The 21,123-nt window shown below is 38.8% G+C and overlaps 2 protein-coding genes, 5 non-coding genes and 2 pseudogenes across 8 annotated transcripts; 4 read left to right on the top strand and 5 right to left on the bottom strand.

The window, feature by feature from the left end:
- Nucleotides 1-483: 483 nt before the first annotated feature.
- Nucleotides 484-6,789, bottom strand: LOC121506208 (cytochrome P450 4F3). The gene is made up of 13 exons (XM_041781894.1): nt 6,539-6,789; nt 6,113-6,257; nt 5,973-6,026; nt 5,753-5,880; nt 4,858-4,979; nt 4,632-4,778; nt 4,381-4,492; nt 4,212-4,278; nt 2,147-2,276; nt 1,844-1,977; nt 1,129-1,193; nt 970-1,052; nt 484-888 (listed from the first exon to the last, which is right to left on the bottom strand). Exons 1-13 carry the CDS (start codon nt 6,725-6,727, stop codon nt 669-671), a joined length of 1,596 nt encoding a protein of 531 aa, XP_041637828.1. The 5' UTR covers nt 6,728-6,789; the 3' UTR covers nt 484-668.
- Nucleotides 6,790-7,486: 697 nt separating this feature from the next.
- LOC121506021 (insulin receptor substrate 2-A-like) lies at nt 7,487-14,381 on the top strand. 2 transcript variants are annotated; one of them, XM_041781502.1, is made up of 6 exons: nt 7,487-7,621; nt 9,963-10,440; nt 11,093-11,342; nt 11,964-12,213; nt 12,294-12,867; nt 13,623-14,381. In XM_041781502.1, exons 2-6 carry the CDS (start codon nt 9,977-9,979, stop codon nt 14,044-14,046), a joined length of 1,962 nt encoding a protein of 653 aa, XP_041637436.1. In that variant the 5' UTR covers nt 7,487-7,621; nt 9,963-9,976; the 3' UTR covers nt 14,047-14,381. The 2 variants fall into 2 exon arrangements, with proteins under 2 accessions (XP_041637436.1, XP_041637435.1); XM_041781501.1 differs by having other exon boundaries at nt 12,291-12,867.
- A 415-nt stretch (nt 14,382-14,796) lies between these two features.
- LOC121506548 lies at nt 14,797-14,905 on the bottom strand (annotated as a pseudogene).
- Nucleotides 14,906-15,271: 366 nt separating this feature from the next.
- Nucleotides 15,272-15,390, top strand: LOC121506538. The gene has a single exon (XR_005991665.1). It is a non-coding gene; the product is annotated as a 5S ribosomal RNA (ribosomal RNA).
- Nucleotides 15,391-16,385: 995 nt separating this feature from the next.
- On the bottom strand, nt 16,386-16,504 carry LOC121506540. Its single transcript, XR_005991667.1, has one exon. It is a non-coding gene; the product is annotated as a 5S ribosomal RNA (ribosomal RNA).
- A 373-nt stretch (nt 16,505-16,877) lies between these two features.
- LOC121506550 lies at nt 16,878-16,986 on the bottom strand (annotated as a pseudogene).
- Nucleotides 16,987-17,408: 422 nt separating this feature from the next.
- On the top strand, nt 17,409-17,526 carry LOC121506545. The gene has a single exon (XR_005991672.1). It is a non-coding gene; the product is annotated as a 5S ribosomal RNA (ribosomal RNA).
- Nucleotides 17,527-18,717: 1,191 nt separating this feature from the next.
- Nucleotides 18,718-18,836, bottom strand: LOC121506556. The gene has a single exon (XR_005991679.1). It is a non-coding gene; the product is annotated as a 5S ribosomal RNA (ribosomal RNA).
- Nucleotides 18,837-19,186: 350 nt separating this feature from the next.
- On the top strand, nt 19,187-19,305 carry LOC121506539. The gene has a single exon (XR_005991666.1). It is a non-coding gene; the product is annotated as a 5S ribosomal RNA (ribosomal RNA).
- Nucleotides 19,306-21,123: the final 1,818 nt, after the last annotated feature.

The raw sequence follows: 21,123 nt of genomic DNA, 5'->3' as shown, positions 1-21,123 counted from the left end.
CTTTTTTCCTGTAAGCAGACTGTTTACTTGGCTTAGTTAAACGTTTAGTAATCATGATTTACAGGGCAGGTATTTAACTTTCGGTATCCTAACCATTACCATTAACCCTTACCCTATCCCTAAACAGAGGTTTAATTAGATTTCAATGCTAAGTTTTAGCGTGTACTTCTGTTCTGAGATATACAGCGTCTCCAACTATTGTATGATATATTCAAATGTACAATGTTCCTTTATATTCAATTGTATACTGGTCTCTATTACTTTCTGCTGACCTGTTTTTTCTCTTCTCAACATCCACCTTATTCTCATGAAAATTACAATAAATTCAGGAAAACCAATAAACCCCATTAAGTAATTACAGCCCATTTTAGTGAACTCATTGGAATAGTTATGTAATCTCTGCATGATACCAAAATACATTTTTAATTAGTTTGATTCTTAAAACAATGTTAAATGCAATAAGCAAATCCTTGCATCCTTTATTTAGGGATTTTTATGCAATGCAGATGGATGAGTCGCTGGAAACATACATTTAATAATGATACGATAAATAATCAAGTTTTATTTTTAAAGCAATATTGAAATAATCAAGTTGCCTGCAAAACAGGCTCCATAAAGCAAAATACAAAGGCCTTTATAAACTCTGACTACAAATCCAATGCAAAGGATCATTCATCATGCTGCTCCTCATCTTTTTCTGCATTCAGAGGCTCGGCCTGCAACCACAGACCTCCCTCTGCACGTAGGACGAGCTGGGGGAGGCGGCGGACTCCTCCTGAGTTCTCCTCGAGTTCAGGATTCACACCCAAGGTCAGACGAAACCTGAGCAAGGTCAACGCCACAACAACTCGCAGCTCTGCCAGGGCGAATTTCTGACCGATGCAGTTTCTGTCAACACCGACATAGATTCATGACTAAAATGGTGTGTTTATACTTCTGTCAGATTGTGTCTTAATAAGGATGCAGTACCTGGGGCCGGAGGAGAAAGGAATGAAGGCATGAGAAGACCGGCCTTTTGTGTTTGTTGGATCAAAACGCAGTGGATCAAACTCCTGAAAGGAAGTGAATCTGGTCAATCAAAGTTGTATCAAGATGAAGAAAATACATTTTTGTGAGTTTGTTTCTTACATGTGGGTTTGTCCAAACATCTGGGTTGTGGTGTGTTCCATAAATGCTAACCAGACAAATGGCACCTTATAGGAAAAATTTTGACAATAATTAAAGGCAAATAGGACAAAAACAAGACACAAATACATCAATCCATTCTTCCTTTTATCGAGGGTGACAGGATGCATGGAAAACCAACCAAGGCATCTCTCCAAAACAACATTTTATGGAATATAAGGGACTTATTACCACTCCAGTGAGTTCTGGATCTTCCCTGGGACCTCTTCTAGTTTGGGTTGCCTGGAAGACCTCCACAGGGGAGGCAATGAGGAGGTATCCTAATCAGATGCCACCAATAATGGCTTCTTCTGGTACACTCTAACCTCTCACTCTGTTCTACTTAATCTCAGATGCCATGCTACTCAGTCAACCTTGCAGTCCATTCTACCTAATCTATCCATTCTACCCAATCTCAAAATCCAACTCTACTTAATCTTACAGTCCATTTTACTTTATTTTACAGTCTGCTCTACTTTATCTTCCAGCCCATGCCACTCACTTTGAGGGCCCATTCAATTAAGTTTTACAGTCCATTTTATGTTATCTTAGAGTCTATTCTACTTAATCTCACAGTCCATTCTACACATTTTCATGTTCTGTCCTACTCAGTCACACAGTTCACTCGACACACAACACAATTTAAAAACATTAATAAGTACAAAGTAGTCATTCTCACCCTTTGGCACAGTGTGATCTTCTGGCAGTACCATATCCTGTGTGTACTTCCTGGTCACGGCCTGCACAGGAGAGTGCAACCTCAGAGACTCCCTGATGCACATGGTAGTGAAGGGGAGGTTGGACAGATCCTCCCTGTAGAATTAAGCATGTCATTTGCGTGCTAGATATGACTTTTTTCCTGACTTGATATCACAGATTGCCACTGCATATACAGGCGTTTGACTGTTGGTATCTTTCTATAATCACTTTCAAATTACTTCAAAATGTGTAGTTATTACAGTTGTGTGTGTGTGTTTCTGACCACTCTATTTTCAGTTCCTCTCGCCCCTGCATCAGATCCATCACCTCCTGTCTGCATTTCTCCTGATAGTGGTCGTATCGTGCTAAATTATACAGCGTCCAACAAATTGCACTGGCTGTGGTGTCGTGACCTGAAGAGAAAGGGATTTAATTTTATTTTTAATTTAAAGCAAATACATTTTGCAAAGTGAGAGACACAAAACCTTAAAACACATGGAGTTTTCTGTGTGCAACTGTTTTAGCTGATCATTCTATTACTATTATGCCTCCAATACCCAGAACCTATGTGCTTTTTTCCATGACTAAATTGACTAAATAGTTTCATTGTCATTTATTTATGTCCACCAGTATTTCTTACTAAGGTTGTTAAAGAGAAAGTACTTTTTAATGTAATTGTTTCTTTTATTCCAAGTTGCCAGACATTCTTAATCATGAATTCTCACATTGAAGTTTACGATTCAACACGTGCACAAAAGTAACTGCAGACACTGAATGCATTGAAAATCCTTTTATTCTGTTAATATCATCATCATGCAACAAAGTGTTGTGCCTTTGATTCTGTTTCTCTTCAGAACTTGTGAGGTTGGCTCGGACATAAAGTCTTGTTGGGATTCATCATTTGATGCTCAGGCAGCTTCAGACACTTGACTTGATCGGTGAACTCCTGCAGCTCCTTGGGCTCCACCTCCCTCCTCTTGCTAAACAGATACAGGTCTTGCGAACTGAAGCTGGGATTCTCTTCGTTGTAGCTGAACACCAGACAGTCCGGGCATGATGTGTGCAAGATGCTCCCGTTGATGTTAGATATCGGGTCCATGTCAACCTTGAAGTTAGGGCCTTCCAGTGTGAGGTTGTAAGTGGAATAGAGACACTCGGAGGTGACGAGGCTGGCCCAGATGACTGTAGAGTTGTAGAAATCGATGGCTATGCTTTCAGCGAAACCAGAAGCAGATGAAGAGTTAACGCTGCCTGCAACCATAGTCCATCTGCCCTCATAGTTGTGAGGATTGAATCCCTCCAGAGTCCGGATCAAGCCTTTACACTCTGGAGGAGCTGAATGACTCACGGACACCAGGCACAGAAGAGTGGTGACAAATGCAGCAAACATGTCTGCTGTCTGTTGTTGGGATGAATATCAGCCACACGGAGGTATCTGAAGGAATGTCAGCCCAAGACACAGAGATACACTTGTACAGTTGTTTCAGAAAGTCTGGTTTTGAGATATTAAGCTCTTATCTGTTGGATTTTGTGATTGTGGGATGGGGCTGGACTTTGGACTGTCTCTGTTTGTCATCAAATAAAGTGGGGAAATAACAGCAAACATTAAGGGTACAGTGATGGGTCAAAAGAAAGGGCTAGGATGGTTTCTGCTGAAGCATGATTCATTTTAAACATTCAAGCAAGGGATAAATATGAGCCTCGGCGACCTCTGACCTTTGCCCTACAACACATATTATCTAAATAGTTCATCCTTGACTCAGAGTGGACATCTGTGTAACGTTTGAAGAAAGTCCTCCAAGATGTTCTTGTGATATTGTGCCCACATTGAAGGAAAGACCACGAGGTCCCAAGACCTTGACCTCAGACTTTCAAGAAGTAATGAGTTCGTCCTTGAATCCTAGTGGATGTTTGTGCAAAGTTTGAAGAAAATCACTCTAAGTGTTCTTTAGATATTGGATGAAGCAGAAAGGGATGAACATGAAGCCCAATGACATTGACCTTTGACATCACTTTAAATGACTATAACCACTAGATGGCAGCTCAGGTAAAACTATACTGACATCAAATACTGCAGCTACCATAAATGTTGCCAAGCAAAACACATAGAACCACAAAACGCAAGTAAACATCATTACTACAGAAGGCCTGTAGGGGTTACTCTGTCTTTACTGATATTTTTTTGGGCCATTGCGGGACGATTGCCCTTGTCGGCTAAAAGACATTGCCGATCAGTTTGCCTATTTTCCAATGCTAGGTTTTTTCTGACTCGCAAGAAACACTAAAATGGGCATTTAGCATTTTATAACAAGTTAAACTAGTCAGAAAAGTAGTTCAAACTGTCTCACCTGCAAACATGAAAGTGTTTGCCTCTGCTTCTAGCTCCTCATCTGTTAGGCCCTGTCCATCCACATCCTAAAACACAAGCATTCACATGGATTTTACCACATTATTTACCTAAATCAGGTACCAGTACATGTTTTTTTTGTCATCGTGTGTTTTTTTTCAATTTCCTACTTTTGTCAGCAGTATAATGTCAACAAAGTCTTTCCTTTTCTGTGATGAACCATCAGTTTCCTGCTGCTGGTTGATCAGGGCACGGCGCTTCTGAACCACTTCCCTTGTAAAACTGCAAACACAATGATACTCCTTCACATGACTAACACTGCTACATTAGAACACTATATTGTATATAAAGTATTACACATGGAAGTTGGAAACAAGTCCATTAAAGTTTGTTAAAAGCCAATAATGTGTGTAAAAAATACCTGTGCACAATGTCCAAGGCTTTTTTGAATTGTTTCCCTTGCTGTGTTTTCCAGTAAATCCAGTCCCAGTGGTGTAAAACCCGGAACCGACGCTCCATGATAAGGTCGCTTAGCTCTATAATGGCTGACACATACTCACTGCTGCACCTGGAGACAGATAACTTGCATTTAAGGACACAAAGGAAGAATTTATTAGTCAAAAAAATGCACAAAAGTGTTTTCTTACTGCTGACAGTTGCTGTCGTAGCTAAAGGCACACTTCAGTAAACTGTCCAGAGTCATCAGGGTGATGTGGTCAAACATTTCAATGTTAGAATTGCCTTCTGCCACAAGGCGGCGCCACTTATCCTGAGAGACAGAAAACATGTCAATAATTCACCCTGGCATGACCTCTTAGTTGTGGATGACAACTTTTACCCTAAAAAGGCATATTAGTGGTGACTACACCAGAAGTGACCATATTTGAGCAAGATAGTAGCAAGAAATAACTTCCAGAAATCCTCTGAAAAATGAGAACAATATGTACTTTTACGGTAGAAATAAACATGTTAACAGCCTGGTCCGAGAAACAGTTATGGTCAGTAGAGTCAATAACTTTATTGGCACACACTTTTCACGGATAATATTTTTATTTACTTCTCTGTTTTCGTTTGAGGAAGGTTACAAGATAGGCATTATTAGAAGCATTGCTATATAATATGAGCTGGAGGGGTATGCTACTATTAGGACATCTTTAGGCCTGTTTCAGTTACATCTTATTGGCTGTTCACTTGGTTGACCAGAAGATAGTTTGAGTTTCTGTATTTTAAGTTAACTTTTCTATTAACTTGAACACATTTTTTAGCTCATGTACTCCCTAGAGCACCTTCAGAAAAATGACCACTCAACAAGACATTTATGTTGATTTTCTGTAAAAAGCACTTCAACTGTAGCTAGCTGGCTTTGCGCACCTTTTCACATGCGCAGGATGAGAGTCCCCCCCTAGTGGCCATTATTTTTCTGCCTCACATTTAAGGTTTTAAATGACATCCTTGGGTCAAAAAGACATATATGATTTCAGATATAAATACGGTAATGGTGTTCAAATATGGAGCATCTATGCAGTATACAGCATGTCTTACGTGCATAGTGTTTGCTGAGCTGTTAAACGTTGAAACGTAGCTCTTCAGGATATCAAAATGAAAAGCTGGAGTCAGCAGCCGTCTTCTGCGGTACCACTCCTCCCCATTACTTAACAAAATACTCTGTCCTGGGACACGAGAGAGGGGTGAGTTATAGTTTATTTATCAGTTTAATTGAATATGATGTGCAACTACAAGGAGCTGTCATACTTTGACTCACCAAGCCATGGACGCAGATGGCCATAAATGAGCTCATCTTTCACTGTAATGTTTGCTGAATGAAAGAATTACAAGAAAATGGTAATGAACGGTAGCTTTTTCAAATCATTTTGCAAAGATGCATGGAGTAGTCTACCCTACCAGGTGCCATGAGTAGAGGTTTGACAAAGTCAGGGTGGAAGAGTCTGACCAGGTGATAGAAAGGGCCGAGGAAAAAGCTGCAGGAGTGTTTGTATGTCTTCACCAACTCATCCACCTGCTGGAGGCCTTCTTCTGTACTCTTCAGCTACAGCACAAATCAACATTAGTCAAGTTAAGTCTGTCTTTTATGTTAAGGAACACTAGATATGTTTGCCCCATTGAATTATAGCACAGTATTTGATAGTATATTCAGTGCAAAGAGGATATTTCACAACACCACAGCACATCCTGTATCACACTGAGAAAGACACAGTTAGATTTACTGGTGCATCAAAGAGGTGAATACCTGAGAACTGATTAGTAAGGCAGTCAATGAGCTTAGTTTACCAGCTTGGCTGGTTTTACCAGCTAAGGTGAGAGTCCTACCTGTCCCAGATGCCCTAAAAGCCAGGAGTGTGTCGGTGGCTTGCTGAAGCTTGAAAGCTTGCACGTAAACCAGACATGTTGCACCAAAAGCTTCGCTGTTAAAACTGCAACCACAGCTAGTCCAGCACCCACCAAAAGCAGGACAAGGTAGAGACCTGCCGAGAAGACCTGTGTGAGGACAGACATCATGGGATGGAAAGAGAGCAAATTCTACTACAAAAAATCCAGGTTACATGACACACGTCCTCAGTGTCAACCACCGTAAGAAGTGTTGAAAGATGAAGTAACCTGAATGTTGCAGCCTTTATTGCGATTACTTTAACAGGAACAGTGGCCTTAATAAGTGACAACACTTCCTTTGTTTGATTATATAACCCATCATTTCCTAAATCCTCAACCGCCATATGTTGTGACAATTTTGGTTTAAGTTAGGTTTGAATAACTTTTATTTCTTTTTACCAAAGCTTTTTTATTTTGATGACTGATTTCAAGTGAAGATTTAGTGCAGAGTTAGCATCAACAAATAATGTTAATTATTTACTCTATTTTGATTGGAGTATAGCTTACAAACCCCTTGGATGTTATAACTGGTCTTTTAATTTACATGAATTAGTATGTTTTGGTATAAAAAAAACGTTAAATACCTTAACATTTTTTTGTGATTTAGGCACCCTTCACAAAAAAACGAAAAAACATTATCATAAGTTACAGTAAACGTTACAATGCTTTATCTAGAGATAATCCGTAGAGTCAGCATTGTATTTTCATTGTCCTTTTTAAATCAACATATGTTACCTAAGTTGCATCTTTGTCACCGAAGTATAAATCCATATTTCTTTTTACATCTCGATAAATTAATCAACAGCGTTCTGTCAGACTCTTTACAATTAAAAGTTGGATTTTACGAGGAGCCCCTGAAGGCCGCGCTGATTAGCACAGGATGCACCTGTGCTTGTTACTAACGGCTGCGCTAAAGACTGCAGTGTCGCGAAAAAAACGTTGTGGAAGTAACCTGTCGGGGGTCACCTGAAATGGAAAACATGTGGCAGTGTCGGTTTTGACATCTTTACCTGTCAGTTTCAGGTATGTTTTGTCGAATTATTTTTTTCCTGGATAATGTTGGAAGTCAAATATTACGACAGTTTTAGCTAGCGATGTCGTCAGCTAGCTTAATTCTAATTAGCCTTTTATTGCTTTTTTATGTTTACGGGCTTCGTCAATGCAGCATTTAGCCTATCAAAGTTTTATGTAAAAACCTTTATTCAGGTTTCATAATTACTTAATTTACTTAAATATTCTCTTTTTAACTTACATGTCTGTTTTTTGACTGGTAAAAGTAGTACTAACCAAAGCTGGAAACACTAAATAGGGTCCACTGCCTCCAGTAGAAAGAGGTTAGCAATTTTAAATGTATTTATATATTGTGCTATTCATGCACTAAGTCAGCTATTTTTTTCTTTTAACACTTCAATTATCTGAAATGTCATGGGTAAACTTTAAGCAGCATGAGGCAGTAAGCTACACAAGGATTTATTCTTAATGTTTAATATTTTTAAGTCTTATTTACATTGATATTTTATGCAGAACTTGTGCAATAAGGGTTATGTGCTCTACAGGTTGTAGTTAATGCTAATAGATAGATCGCAAGGACTTGTTGAGGCCAAACATGAACAAAACTTTAGAGTGGTCTGAATTTATTGGAAATGTTCCTATAAGAGGATCTGGCTGCAGACCTCTATGGAAATTTTCCTTTTTAAAACCTGCAAAAATTCCCTAAAATTTAAAGGAAACCTACAGTTTCTGTGAAAATTTTAAAGATATTTTTGTAGTGTCCCATAAAAAAACCCCCCAAAATTTCTTCAGACATTCCCGAAATGTTTCAGTAAATATCTATCACAAAGCCTAAACAGTCCACGGAAATGTTTCCACAAAATTCCTGAAAACTAAAGGAATTAGTTGAAGAAAACAGAAGATATAGTGTCATCATGGTACGTGCAGGGTCTTGGGAGGCTAATGTGCTGAGGTCCAAGATAGGTTTTACTTAGGAGACAATATAATGATAATAATAGTAAAAACAATAATAATCAAAGCAACATTATTTATTATTTATATAGCATTTTTTTGAGGGGGGGACAGTTGTGCCCACATGAAATAACACAACCAACATATGTTCAGTTACAAATTATATTCAAGAAGTTTTTATTGTATACGACTAATCAGAAATGTCCTGATAACTATCAGTCATTCTCTACATCAGTGATGCTCAACGTGTGCTTCTGGAGCCACATATGGCTCTTTTGTGATGATTTGTGGCTTTTTTATGTCTTGATTAAAAATATTATTCCCCCCGAAAACCTTAAAACAGAGAAACTTTGACCTCAGAATATACTCATTGCCATCACAGTAATCAGTTTCTTTCCCACACTTATACAGAAGGCTCTAATTGTCAAACTTGATTATCAACATTTCTGTATATTCCATTGTCGTTATTTGCAATTTTTGGGCCATTTTTCCTTTTTTGCCGCTTTTAATCCATTTTTGCCACTTTTATCCAGTTTGTAGCCTTTTATTCTGCTTTTTGCTATTTTTCCCCTTTTATCATTTTTTGCCTATTTAAGCTGCCTTTTGCCATTTTAAATGCAACTTTTTCCCCATGTTTGCCCAGCTTTTTGCCCATTTTAGTCACTTTTCACTCATTTTTTGCTACCTTTTTGCCATTTTTTGGATCATTTTTGCCACCTGTAACTCAGTTTTTTGTCACATCTTATCCATTTCTGACACTTTTTCTACCCATTTTTGTCACTTTTTTCCCATTTTTGGCCAATTTATGCCAATTTCCCCCCAGTCAATGATTTTAGTCCTTTTTTTGCCGCTTTTCAACCTTTTTTTGCCAGCTTTAGCTTGTTTCTATTGCCACTTTAACTCATTTTTTCCACCACTTTCTTTTATCTATGAAAGCTACATTTTGCCATTAAATACCCCTTATTTCCTGTTTTTTGGCTCATTTTTGCCACTTTTTCCCCACTTTATCCAATTTTTTCCCCTTTTCACCATTTTTTTTGCCAAATTCCCTCATTTAAGCTACATTTTGCCATTGAATAACACTTTTTTCTTACTTTTTTGCTTATTTTTGCCACTTCTTTTTGCCACTTTTTGCCCATTTAAGCTGCCTTTTGCCATTAAACACCCCTTGTTTCCTTTTTTTTTACCCATATTTGCAAATTTTTGCCCCTTTTCTTCCATTTTTGCTGGTTTTTGACAATTTTTGTCACCTTTAACTTATTTTTATTGCTACATCAAGCTGTTTTTGCCACTTTTCACCACTTAGAGTGTGGCTCTTGTAAAGTTTTTTTTTTTTTTTTTTTACAATTTGGCTCTTTGGTTGAGCAGGGTTAAGTAACACTGCTCTACATGCCTGTCTCAGGATATCAGCTTGAAATGGATGATACTGCAGAGGAGCACAACAGGAGTACAGACCAACAGATGTCCCTACCTGCCTGCAGCTCCCCTCTTTCATCTCCTATACAAACATGGCTGCCAATCGACCCATGGAAGAAAAACCCGAGGATGCAGCAGGACCAGGATTCTCCGGACCACCATGCCAGGATGCAGTGGAGTCCCCCGTCTCCTTTCTATGAGGAGCTCTTCTGCACGAGCCGGACGTCCAGTGCTTTGGTCCCTCTTGCAGGTGCCCTCATGTCCAGCAACGTCAGACCGCAAAGTGATGTGGTCAAACAGGGTTACCTTGGGAAACAGGAGCACAGGCACAGAAGATATTTTGTGCTGAGAGGAGGAAGTCACACTGGGCCGAGTCGACTTGAGTGGTACAAGAGTCAGGAGAAGTTCACAGCAGCGGAGAAGGCTACAGGAAAAAGTGCACTGTTTGGATCAACTAAACAATGGTTGGTAAAAGAAACTCCTAAACATTGGTTCTTTCTAAAGTCTTTATCATGGTCATATTTTTTAATGCACTTATTTGTTTTCAGAACCATTTCACAGAAACACTTGAATACATGAGGTTACCTGACGTCACCCTAGGCAAAGTTTGAGAATAGTGATCAAAACTTGCAGTTGTGAACACACAGAGAATCTGACTGCAACTTTACTGATTTTGCTGTTTATTTGAGTCATTATGATCAGATAAAGCCTTCAGCACTTATGGATTCCTTTTGGTTTTTTTTTTGTCATGTCCACATTGTGTACCTGTGGTGAGGCCCGCCTCAGGGCTAAGGAATGTTCTGAGCTTGAGCCTGGCACAGGGTACTCACGCTAGTCTACTGGACTGAACTTTTGAGGGTCAAACATGCTAAGACACAGCACAGATTGCCACATGTAAATGCACGCTTTCTACAGCATTAAGACAAAAAATGGGAAAACATTTATCTTGGTCCTTTTTCTTAAACCAGAACTAGATGCAGAAGCCAAACTAAAGTTGACATTCCTGAGTTAGTATTTGCCCTTCTGATTAATCTCTTGGTATTCTGCCCACCACCAGATTTCAGGATTTTTCAGGGATTGGATGAAAAATGAAATTAAAGGAATTCCTTTTTGCAGTTTGATTTACCTGAGGTGCTGTCTTGGTGTGAGCCGCATCAGCAGTCCCAAAAAAGACCACGCGGTGACGCTGTACGCCAAGGATCAGACTGTGGTTCTGGTGGTTGAGGACCAGTGGGAACAGGAAGAGTGGTATCAGGCTATAAAGAAACTAATGGAGGAGGAGCGGAAGGATGAAGAGCAAGGAGAACGGTTGGATGAAGAGGATGATGGGTACTGCACCCTGCCTCCTGCTGCTTTCTTCAAAGAGGTAAGACCTAACCATTGTATTTTCTTATTTCAAGTGTTGTAGCTGTAGACAGCTTACCAAGTTTAGATTGACATAAACTTGAACAAGACTTGTGGAGTGATTTATATAAATAGAGGTATCAAAAAATGTACTTAGCTTAAAAAATTGCCAATCAGACGGCTTTTTGTTCACGTTTCAATGATCAGCACAAAGTTTTTGTGCATATTCTCCTAAATTTTGACTGAAAAATCCCACTGATTCTTGTAATGTATATTTTCTAAACACAGTGTTAATACACCCTTTTTAATTTTGAAACTTTCTGATTTATTGGCTTGCATGAACTTTATGCTAATGTAGTTCAAATTCTAAAGACATTAGGCAATGCCAAAGCATGACAGCATAGGAAAGACAATTACCAGTAGGAGTGCTTATAAACTGTTTCTATTGCAGACTTTTCAGGAACTTCTTTCTCACAAAAAAATTTGACATTTTGTTGGGAATTTGGTCCTCCACCTTAAAAATAAGGTGTCTTCTAAAGTCCCAACTTCTTAAAACATCATCCTTGGGGACAGATATTTTCTTAAATTAATAAAATTTCCACTGGTGAGTGTTTCGGTGCTGCTCCTTTTACTTCTGTCAAAGGCTTGGCCTGTTACTGTGAAGCCTCGCGGTCTTGGATGTTCAAAGTCCCTGGCAGGGGAGAGCCGACTCTGCCTCACAGTTACGTCCCTCATCTTGATCAAAGTTGGTGCATGCTGTGATTTACCGTCTGTTACGATACCGTTGTTGAGCGTTCGGCGCTTTGGCCACCTGGATGGCTCGTTCTTTTTGGAACTTGGCAGGTCGGCGCCAAATGGTCCCGGAGAGATCTGGATGGAAGCAAGAGAACAAGGTATGTAAGAATTAAGGATGTGCTTATTTGATTCCTCCTGCCTTACCAAATGACTGTGACCTCTCTTTGAAACCCAGCAGTAGCGCAGCACATTCATGAGGTGATTCGTGAGACAGTGAAGGATCTACGGGCTCTTCCTGACTTCAGCCGGTCACCGATCTCCAACCACAACCAGCTCCAAAGCCTCCTGTCCTTGAAACGCTGCCGACCCAAACACAGAGACAAACTGCTGAACGTGAGACCACTTGGCACTCGCCTATCCCTGCCTCTGAGAACCCCTGAAATCCATACAAGTCCAACAGGGAGCACCCTAGAGCTCCAAAAACTCAACAAAACTGAGCCAGAATCTTCTCTGAGCTGTGCCACACCACTCAGATCACATCAGAGCTCTGTGCCTGAGACCAGTAGCTACATGGAAATGAAGACGGACCATCATCCCGCAGAAACTGAACAAATGCCTGTGGTCAACGAGGACCACAGTGTGACAGAGAGGTGCAAGCCAAGTCAGGAGGAGGAGGGGCTGGGGTACATGTTGATGTCACCACAGGTGGGCTCCAGTTCATTCACGCTGCCTCAGGATGACTACATGACCATGGCGAGCCCACAAAAACACGATGTGCATGTCTACAATTCTCTACAGACATCATTCAGCAGGTGAGCTTCTATTGAATACCGGAAATCTACTAAAAGCTGAAAGAGAGGCTTTTAGTTAACATTTTATTCATAATTGAGTTGTTTAATATCAAAACAACAACTGGTTTCCATTTCCATTTCTACATTGAGATTCCCTTTGAGGGTTGCATGTCTGAACTAGGACAAAGGATTTACAATCTCAGAGGTTTTAGTGGTTGAATGAATGTCAAATAAAATAAATACCCTTGGAAAAAAATAGCTTAACTCAATATTTTCTCTCAAGTCTTGCAGCCTCCCCTTTATATACTGAGGGGCTTTTTAGTGAAAATGCTGCATCTTCTTAATAATATTGTTATGAAATTTTAGAAGTTACTGATTTTTTTTTTATCAATGATGTTTTTTTAAATTTCTTACATTAAGATATGTATCCATGGTTTTGTACTGGTGCATTAAGACACATTTAAACTTTATTTTCTTATATTTCACATGCCATGACAATCAAGCATCCATCAGTCCCATGCATACATGCAAAAAATATGTATATACCTACTGTGTATGCAGCTTTACCCTGTTATTTTTAAGACTGTGTGTTTATTTAAATAGTCGTGACGTGATGAAATAATCAGTTTTGGCATATTATAGTCGTGTTAAAAAATATCCAGAAGAGTTCATACTTTTTGCCCAGTCTGAGTATTGAAAACCTTTGAAATTACCTTAAGGTAATGTTCTACCCTTTTAACAAAAACTTTAAATTTAAACTTCTATTCCTTTTTTAGCTCTATTTCTGACAGCGGCTCTCCCATACGCCTGTCAAATCATCACCCCAGCGAGCACAGTCCACCAAAATGGCCATTCATCTCAATCCAAAGCATAGAAACCAAAGCCGGCCAATCACAGGGGAGCATCTGCATTTCCACCCGACCACAGGATGAGGCCGGACAGGAGGAGAAATCAGCTGAGCCTGAACAACCCCCATCAAGAACCAGGGTCACCTCATCACCTGTTAGGAGTGAAAATAGGTGTAACTTGATTATTTCTTTTCCTAAAAATGATCCAGGCTGTACCAGTCCAGTCCAGGTGAACCCCAATGAAGGAGTAGGTCAACCTGGTCAGCTCCAAGCTGCATCAGATAAATCTGTCCGAAGATCTCGACTATCTTTGTGTCTGCTTTCATGCTTTAAAGCTGAGGACAAACCCTGAGTGTTTATAAGAAGTCTCTATTATTGTACATCTGTAATCAAATCAGGAACTTGATTATAGTTGTGCAGCAGAAAAGCACATCATTTGACTGAAAACGTAGACCTGATGACAGAATAATGGAGTTAGATATTTCAGAATAAATAAATGTTTGGCACAGAATATTTGAGAAAGTAAAAATCAAGTAATTATGAAAGACATTTAGGTTTTTATGGTTTACATTCACTGTTTATTTTCCCCTTGGTTTGATTTAAATTCACCCTAGATTTTGTTGTAAAGGACACAGCATTTGATCCACTATTGTATACAAAAGATAAATAAAGAATAAAGTCACATGATTGCTGATGTCTTGAGCCTTTATTTGACTTTCATGACAAGTTTTTAGGTTAGAGGAGCAGTGACAGGGGTACAGCCAATGCAGAAATATAAAATGCATGCTTGTCGTTCAGGTAAATTTAAAATGTAAAACCAAGTCAGAGAAACAAGAAAAACAAATTAACTTGTCTTCAACATCTGTATTTTCATGGCTGCAGATGGCATCATTGAACAACAGACATGCTAGTAAGACCAGATCTAATTTCAAAACAGATGCTCAGGTTTGAGCAAAACCCATCAGCAAATATTAAAAAAACTCACTACATTATGTGACAAGGATAACTATAAATGTAAAATGTTTTAAGTTCTTTTGTTGTGAATATAATTGGCGTATCAGTGGCGCAGGAGCGCCCTCTGGTGTGTTTGAGAGAAGTGAAAAGCTTACAGCACCTGGTATTCCCAGGCGGTCTCCCATCCAAGTACTAACCAGGCCCGACCCTGCTTAGCTTCCGAGATCGGACGTGTTCAGGGTGGTATGGCCGTAAGCGAAGGAATGGTAATTAATGAGACCTTTTATAGATGCCCTTCAGCTCGTTTGGGAAGTTAGATTACTAAAGAAATATTAGTATTTACAAATACTGGCGATCTTTGATACAGTTCTGGACAAGAAGCTCTAAATACAGTGATACGGTTTCTCTTCTTGAAGGAACAGAGCTTTCTTTCACCGAGTACATGGATAAAGCTGCATCATCCATCATGTAATATCCAATTTAGTCAGACGGATATGCAATTACTATTTTCAATTACTGTAAAACTATATGTGTAGTTTTAAAATGAACTACATAGTGTAGAAACAGAGGTGCTACTTAAGTGTGAACCATCTTTATAGAGCCTTTTAGAATTCTGGATCTTCGTTTACGGCCATACCACCCTGAACACGCCCGATCTCGTCTGATCTCGGAAGCTAAGCAGGGTCGGGCCTGGTTAGTACTTGGATGGGAGACCGCCTGGGAATACCAGGTGCTGTAAGCTTTTTCCTTCTCTCAAACACACACCAGAGGGCGCTGTTGTCACACACTGTTAACACAGGATTTAGCATTTTACAGCTCTGATGTTACCTTTTCTTTTCTCTGTGGTTTTATACTTGTTGAAGGAATTCTGTTTCAAAAAAATCTATCTCAATAAGCAGGAAAAGCTGACAAAATAATGGGATCTCGAGGAAAATGTCTAACTACTTATATGATTAGCAATACAACTCAAACTTAATCTGATTTTATCTAATTTTTCTAAATAGTGATCAACTATTGTATAAATGTCAGTCCTCTAAAACCCTACCTTGGTATAATTTCTTTGAAATGAAGACTTAGTGGTGTTTTTGAGGACCTGGATCTCAGTAGGGGCTCAATGGGCTCTTCTTAGGATTTTCTGGACTATTGTAGTTCTATTTGATATACTTTTAAGATTCTATTTACCTGCTTAAGATTCATCTTAATTTTGAAATAACTTTTGAGGTATACTTCACATTTGATGCAGAGAATTGCTTTGATTGGAGGATTATCATAGAGTTATGTTGTAATTTAAGAACCTGTGATGCAGCAGGTTTGTGTGAGCAGACAGCAGATACCTCTGTTTTCCATGAAGATATTTGGATTCATTACATTTTAGAAAATCATGCTTTTACAAATATTTTTTCATCTGAATTCCACATAGTTATTGGCATGTGTTGCTTTTAGACAAACTTAAATCAGAGTTAAAATCATAACAATTACACACGAAAAGTATTTTTATCATTACCAGGTGACTGAAAATATGTTTGATATTTAGGATGGGTTTGGCTGCATCACAGCCTGTAAAGTCCCTCTATGGCTCCCTCTGCTGGTACTTAAGGGTAACAAAACCTCCACACCTGCTTTTGCACATAATGCTGGAGATTATCACAGCATAAAGAACAGAACAAAGGGTTAGCAGAGCTATCAAAACACTGACAGCCCTCTTTGACAGTATGTCCAGTGTCACAGCAGCTAAAAAGCTTACAGCACCTGGTATTCCCAGGCGGTCTCCCATCCAAGTACTAACCAGGCCCGACCCTGCTTAGCTTCCAAGATCGGACGAGATCGGGCGTGTTCAGGGTGGTATGGCCGTAAGCGATTAAAGAGGAACCAAATAGGCTTTTTAAAGATAGTTGATCAATAACTTAGTGTGACTTTTTCCATTTATGTCAGTTTAAAATGGCACAAATGGATTCATAGTAATTAAAACTAATCTTTCTAACAGTTTTGTTACCATTACTACTACAGTTTCATATTATAAATCAGATGAAGAATTGTTCATCCACTACTGTAAAAAGCTCCCTTCTTTCTCATAGAAAAACCCTATCACTGTATTCAAAGGTTTTTGTCTGGGATTTATTAAAATACATGAATTTTACATGTAATTTATCAAAGGAGAATAAAGTCATCAGATATATTAAAAAGATGACTGTCCAGTGTCACAGTAGTGCCCTCTGCAGTGAAAAAAAAAGCTTACAGCACCTGGTATTCCCAGGCGGTTTCCCATCCAAGTACTAACCAGGCCCAACCCTGCTTAGCTTCCGAGATCGGACATGTTCAGGGTGGTATGGCCGTAAGCAAAGTAGGGGAAATCAAATAGACTTTTTATAGATGCCCTTCAGCTTATTTATGAATTAAGATTACTGAAGAAAATATAAGTATTTACAAAGAGTCAAATTCCTTGTATGCGCACACATACTTGGCCAATAAAGCTGATTCTGATCTTTGATACAATTCTGGACCAGAAGTTCTAAATACAGTGATAAGGTTTCTCTGCTTCAATGGAGAGAGCTTTCTTTCCCCGAGTACATGGATAAAGCTGCATCATCCATCATGTAATATCCAATTTAGTCAGACGGATATGCAGCGCTGTGTCAGGGTCTACATTTTCAATTACTGTAAAACTTTGTGTAGTTTAAGAATTAACTACATAGTATAGACACAGAGGTGGGACTTCACGAAAAACCATCTTTATAGAGCCTTTTCAAATTACAGGTCTTTGCTTACGGCCATACCACCCTGAACCATCCAATCTCGTCTGATCTCGGACGCTAAGCAGGGTCGGGCCTGGTTAGTACTTGGATGGGAGACCGCCTGGGAATACCAGGTGCTGTAAGCTTTTTCCCTTCTCTCAAACACAGCAGAGGGTGCTGCTGTCACACAGGAAACTCTGTCAAATCATGCTATATCTTTTACAGCTCTGATAACCTTTTTCCTATTTGCTGCATGTCACAGGTTATTAAATGACAACAGTAGAACTCCATGATAATCCTCCAGCCAAAGTAATTCAACATGGCACTTGTCTTTCATTGAGTCAGTCATCACTCAGTCTGTAAATAATGCAATCTAGGTTCTAGTCTTGTAGAAAAACATCTTAAAATCTTGTGTTTCTTTTTAAAACACATTAAAGAGCTTTAACATGATGGAGAAGGTCACCAATGCCCAGGAAAAAATGCACCAAGGGCCTTTGGGCAAAAGTATGCTATAAATATGAGGTAAACCTCAAAAGTGTTTTCTCTCAAAGTTGAATATGATTGTCAGGAATATAAATAAAGGACTGAGAATGACCATAAAATTTAACATATATATTTTTGTATCTCATTTGATACATTAGGTGTTTTTGGTAACTGATAATCCACTTCGGGGCATTTTTATCATTTATCAGATTGTATTCAGAAGGTTTTTTTTAAATTAATTATTGATCATATTGATTAGAGATAGGTATCATAAAAGTATGTATCAAATATGATACAACAGGCTTTAAGGGGTTAATTTTTGAAATAACTTTTGAGGTATACCTCACATTTGATGCAGAGAATTGTTTTGATTGGAGGATTATCATGGAGTTATGTTGTTGTAATTTAATAACCTGTGATGCAGCAAGTTTGTATGAGCAGACAGCAGATACCTCTGTTTTCCATGAAGATATTTGCATTCATTACATTTTAGAAAATCATACTTTTACAAATAATTTTTTTATCTGACTTTTAAGCATTTATCGGCATGTGTTGCTTTCAGACAAACTTAAATCAGAGTTACAAACATAACAATTACACACAAAATTTATTTATTTTTTTATTATTACCAGGTAACTGAAAATATGTTTGATATTTAGGATGAGTTTGGCTGCATCACAGCCTGTAGAGTCCCTCTATGGCTCCCTCTGCTGGTACTTAAGGGTAACAAAACCTCCACACCTGCTTTTGCACATAATGCTGGAGATTATCACAGCATAAAGAACAGAACAAAGGGTTATCAAAACACTGACAGCCTTCTTTGACAGTATGTCCAGTGTCACAGCAGCTTAAAAAGCTTACAGCACCTGGTATTCCCAGGCGGTCTCCCATCCAAGTACTAACCAGGCCCGACCCTGCTTAGCTTCCGAGATCGGACGAGATCGGGCGTGTTCAGGGTGGTATGGCCGTAAGCGATTAAGCAGGAACCAAATAGGCGTTTTAAAGATAGTTGATCAATAACTTAGTGTGACTTTTTTCCATTTATGTCAGTTTAAAATGGCACAAATGGATTCATAGTAATTAAAACTAATCTTTCTAACAGTTTTGTTACCATTACTACTACAGTTTCATATTATAAATCAGATGAAGAATTGTTCATCCACTACTGTAAAAAGCTCCCTTCTTTCTCATAGAAAAACCCTATCACTGTATTCAAAGGTTTTTGTCTGGGATTTATTAAAATACATGAATGTTTCTTTATGCTGAAATTCTTAAATCAGTTTAACAGCAGCTATAAAAAGCCTTTTTGATTCCCTCTTTGTCGCTTACGGCCATACCACCCTGAACACGCCCGAACTCGTCCGATCTCGGAAGCTAAGCAGGGTCGGGCCTGGTTAGTACTTGGATGGGAGACCGCCTGGGAATACCAGGTGCTGTAAGCTTTTTGGCTGCTGTGACACTGGACATACTGTCAAAGAAGAATTTCAGTATTTTGATAGCCCTCCAACCCCTTTCTTCTGTTCTTTATGCTGTGTTACTGTTTGAAAGTTGAGAGAAACTCCTCGTTTCTTTTCACTTCTCTCAAACACACACCAGAGGGCGCTGCTGTTACACACTGTCAAAACAGCATGTAGCTTTCTGGTAGCTCTGATGTTACCTTGCTCTGTTTTCTATGCTATAACATTTCTTGGAATAAATCTGTGTAGAAACAATAATCCCCAAAAACACTACAAATGGACAGAAATTAAGAGGATCTCCTGGAACATCTTTAAATGTATAACTTCTTATAAGTGTAACAATACAAGATCCCTATACCAAAACATGTCCTGGGGCTAGATGTTACTTAAAGAAATAAACAATAAATGTGCACACCAGGTATAATATCAGTTCTTCTGCCACAAATCCTTATACTCAAAATCAGGTTTAGGCCATTTTATTACACAGTAATCCATTATTTTATTAATTTGGTATTCTATTCAGATCCACCTTGCTATAATTTCTTTGATATGAAGACTTGGTGTGGTTTTTGAGGAGACTGATCTCAAAACAGAGTCCACTGGTCATTAGCAGTCCTTTATTTCATTAGCAGTCCTTTATTTACATTCCTGACAATCATATTCAACTTTGAGAGAAAACACTTTTGAGGTTTACCTCATATTTATAGCATACTTTTACCTAAAGGCCCCTTAGTGCATTTTTCACTGGGCAATGGCGACCTTCTCCATCATGTTAAAAAACTCATTAAATGTGTTTTAAAAAGAAACACAAGATTTTAAGATGTTTTTTCTTACAAGACTAGAACCTAGATTGCATTATTTACAGACTGAGTGATGACTGACTCAAAGAAAGACAAGTGCCATGTGGAATTACTTTGGCTGGAGGATTATCATGGAGTTCTACTGTTGTCATTTAATAACCTGTGACATGCAGCAAATAGGAAAAAGGTTATCAGAGCTGTAAAAGATATAGCATGATTTGAAAGACTTTCCTGTGTGACAGCAGTGCCCACTGGTGTGTTTGAGAGAAGGGAAAAAGCTTACAGCACCTGGTATTCCCAGGCGGTCTCCCATCCAAGTACTAACCAGGCCCGACCCTGCTTAGCACTGCAAGTTTCCCCATCTCCAAAATGTTCGTGCACAAGGATCAAAGTTGACGTAACGGTGCGCCCATTCTCCTGCCAAGTTTATTTTTATAAATCACAACCTTTGCGTGGAAAGTGGCATGCACCACTTTCAAGCCCCATTTTGTGCGTAAGCAAGCTTTATAAATGAGGCCCTAGGTAATGATAAAAAAAACTTTTTCGTGTGTAATTGTTATGATGGTAACTCCGATTTAAGTTTGTCTACAAGCAACACATGCCAATAACTATGTGGAATTCAGATGAAAAATATTTGTAAAAGCATGAATTTCCAAAATGTAATGAATCCAAATATCTTCATGGAAAACAGAGGTAACTGCTGTCTGTTCACACAAACTTGCTGCATCACAGGTTATTAAATTACAACATAACTCTATGATAATCCTCCAATCAAAGCAATTTTTCACATCAAATGTGAGGTATACCTCAAAAGTTGATTCAAAAATTAAGATGAATCTGAGGCAGGTAAATAGAATCTTAAATGTATATCAAATAGAACCATAATAGTCCAAAAAATCCTAAGAAGAGCCCATTGAGCCCCTACTGAGATCCAGGTCCTCAAAAACACCACTAAGTCTTCATTTCAAAGAAATTATACCAGCGAGTACAGACATTTTGTTGG

The sequence above is a fragment of the Cheilinus undulatus genome, linkage group 24 (assembly GCF_018320785.1).
Source record: "Cheilinus undulatus linkage group 24, ASM1832078v1, whole genome shotgun sequence".
Classification (NCBI taxonomy): Eukaryota; Metazoa; Chordata; class Actinopteri; order Labriformes; family Labridae; genus Cheilinus; species Cheilinus undulatus.
Note: the sequence above shows the minus strand (reverse complement) of the source record. Positions and strands in the feature narration are given on the sequence as shown.

Bases quoted from the DNA above. Each gene is read 5' to 3' on its own strand.
- LOC121506021 (XM_041781501.1), top strand. From the start codon at position 9,977: ATGGATGATACTGCAGAGGAGCACAACAGGAGTACAGACCAACAGATG. The intron at 10,441-11,092 runs GTTGGTAAAAGA...TCCTTTTTGCAG, and splicing joins TTTGGATCAACTAAACAATG to TTTGATTTACCTGAGGTGCT. The intron at 12,214-12,290 runs GTATGTAAGAAT...TTTGAAACCCAG, and splicing joins GATGGAAGCAAGAGAACAAG to CAGTAGCGCAGCACATTCAT.
- LOC121506208 (XM_041781894.1), bottom strand. From the start codon at position 6,727: ATGATGTCTGTCCTCACACAGGTCTTCTCGGCAGGTCTCTACCTTGTC. The intron at 1,978-2,146 runs GTCAGAAACACA...TTAATTCTACAG, and splicing joins GAGGAACTGAAAATAGAGTG to GGAGGATCTGTCCAACCTCC. The intron at 1,053-1,128 runs GTAAGAAACAAA...ACTTCCTTTCAG, and splicing joins ATGTTTGGACAAACCCACAT to GAGTTTGATCCACTGCGTTT.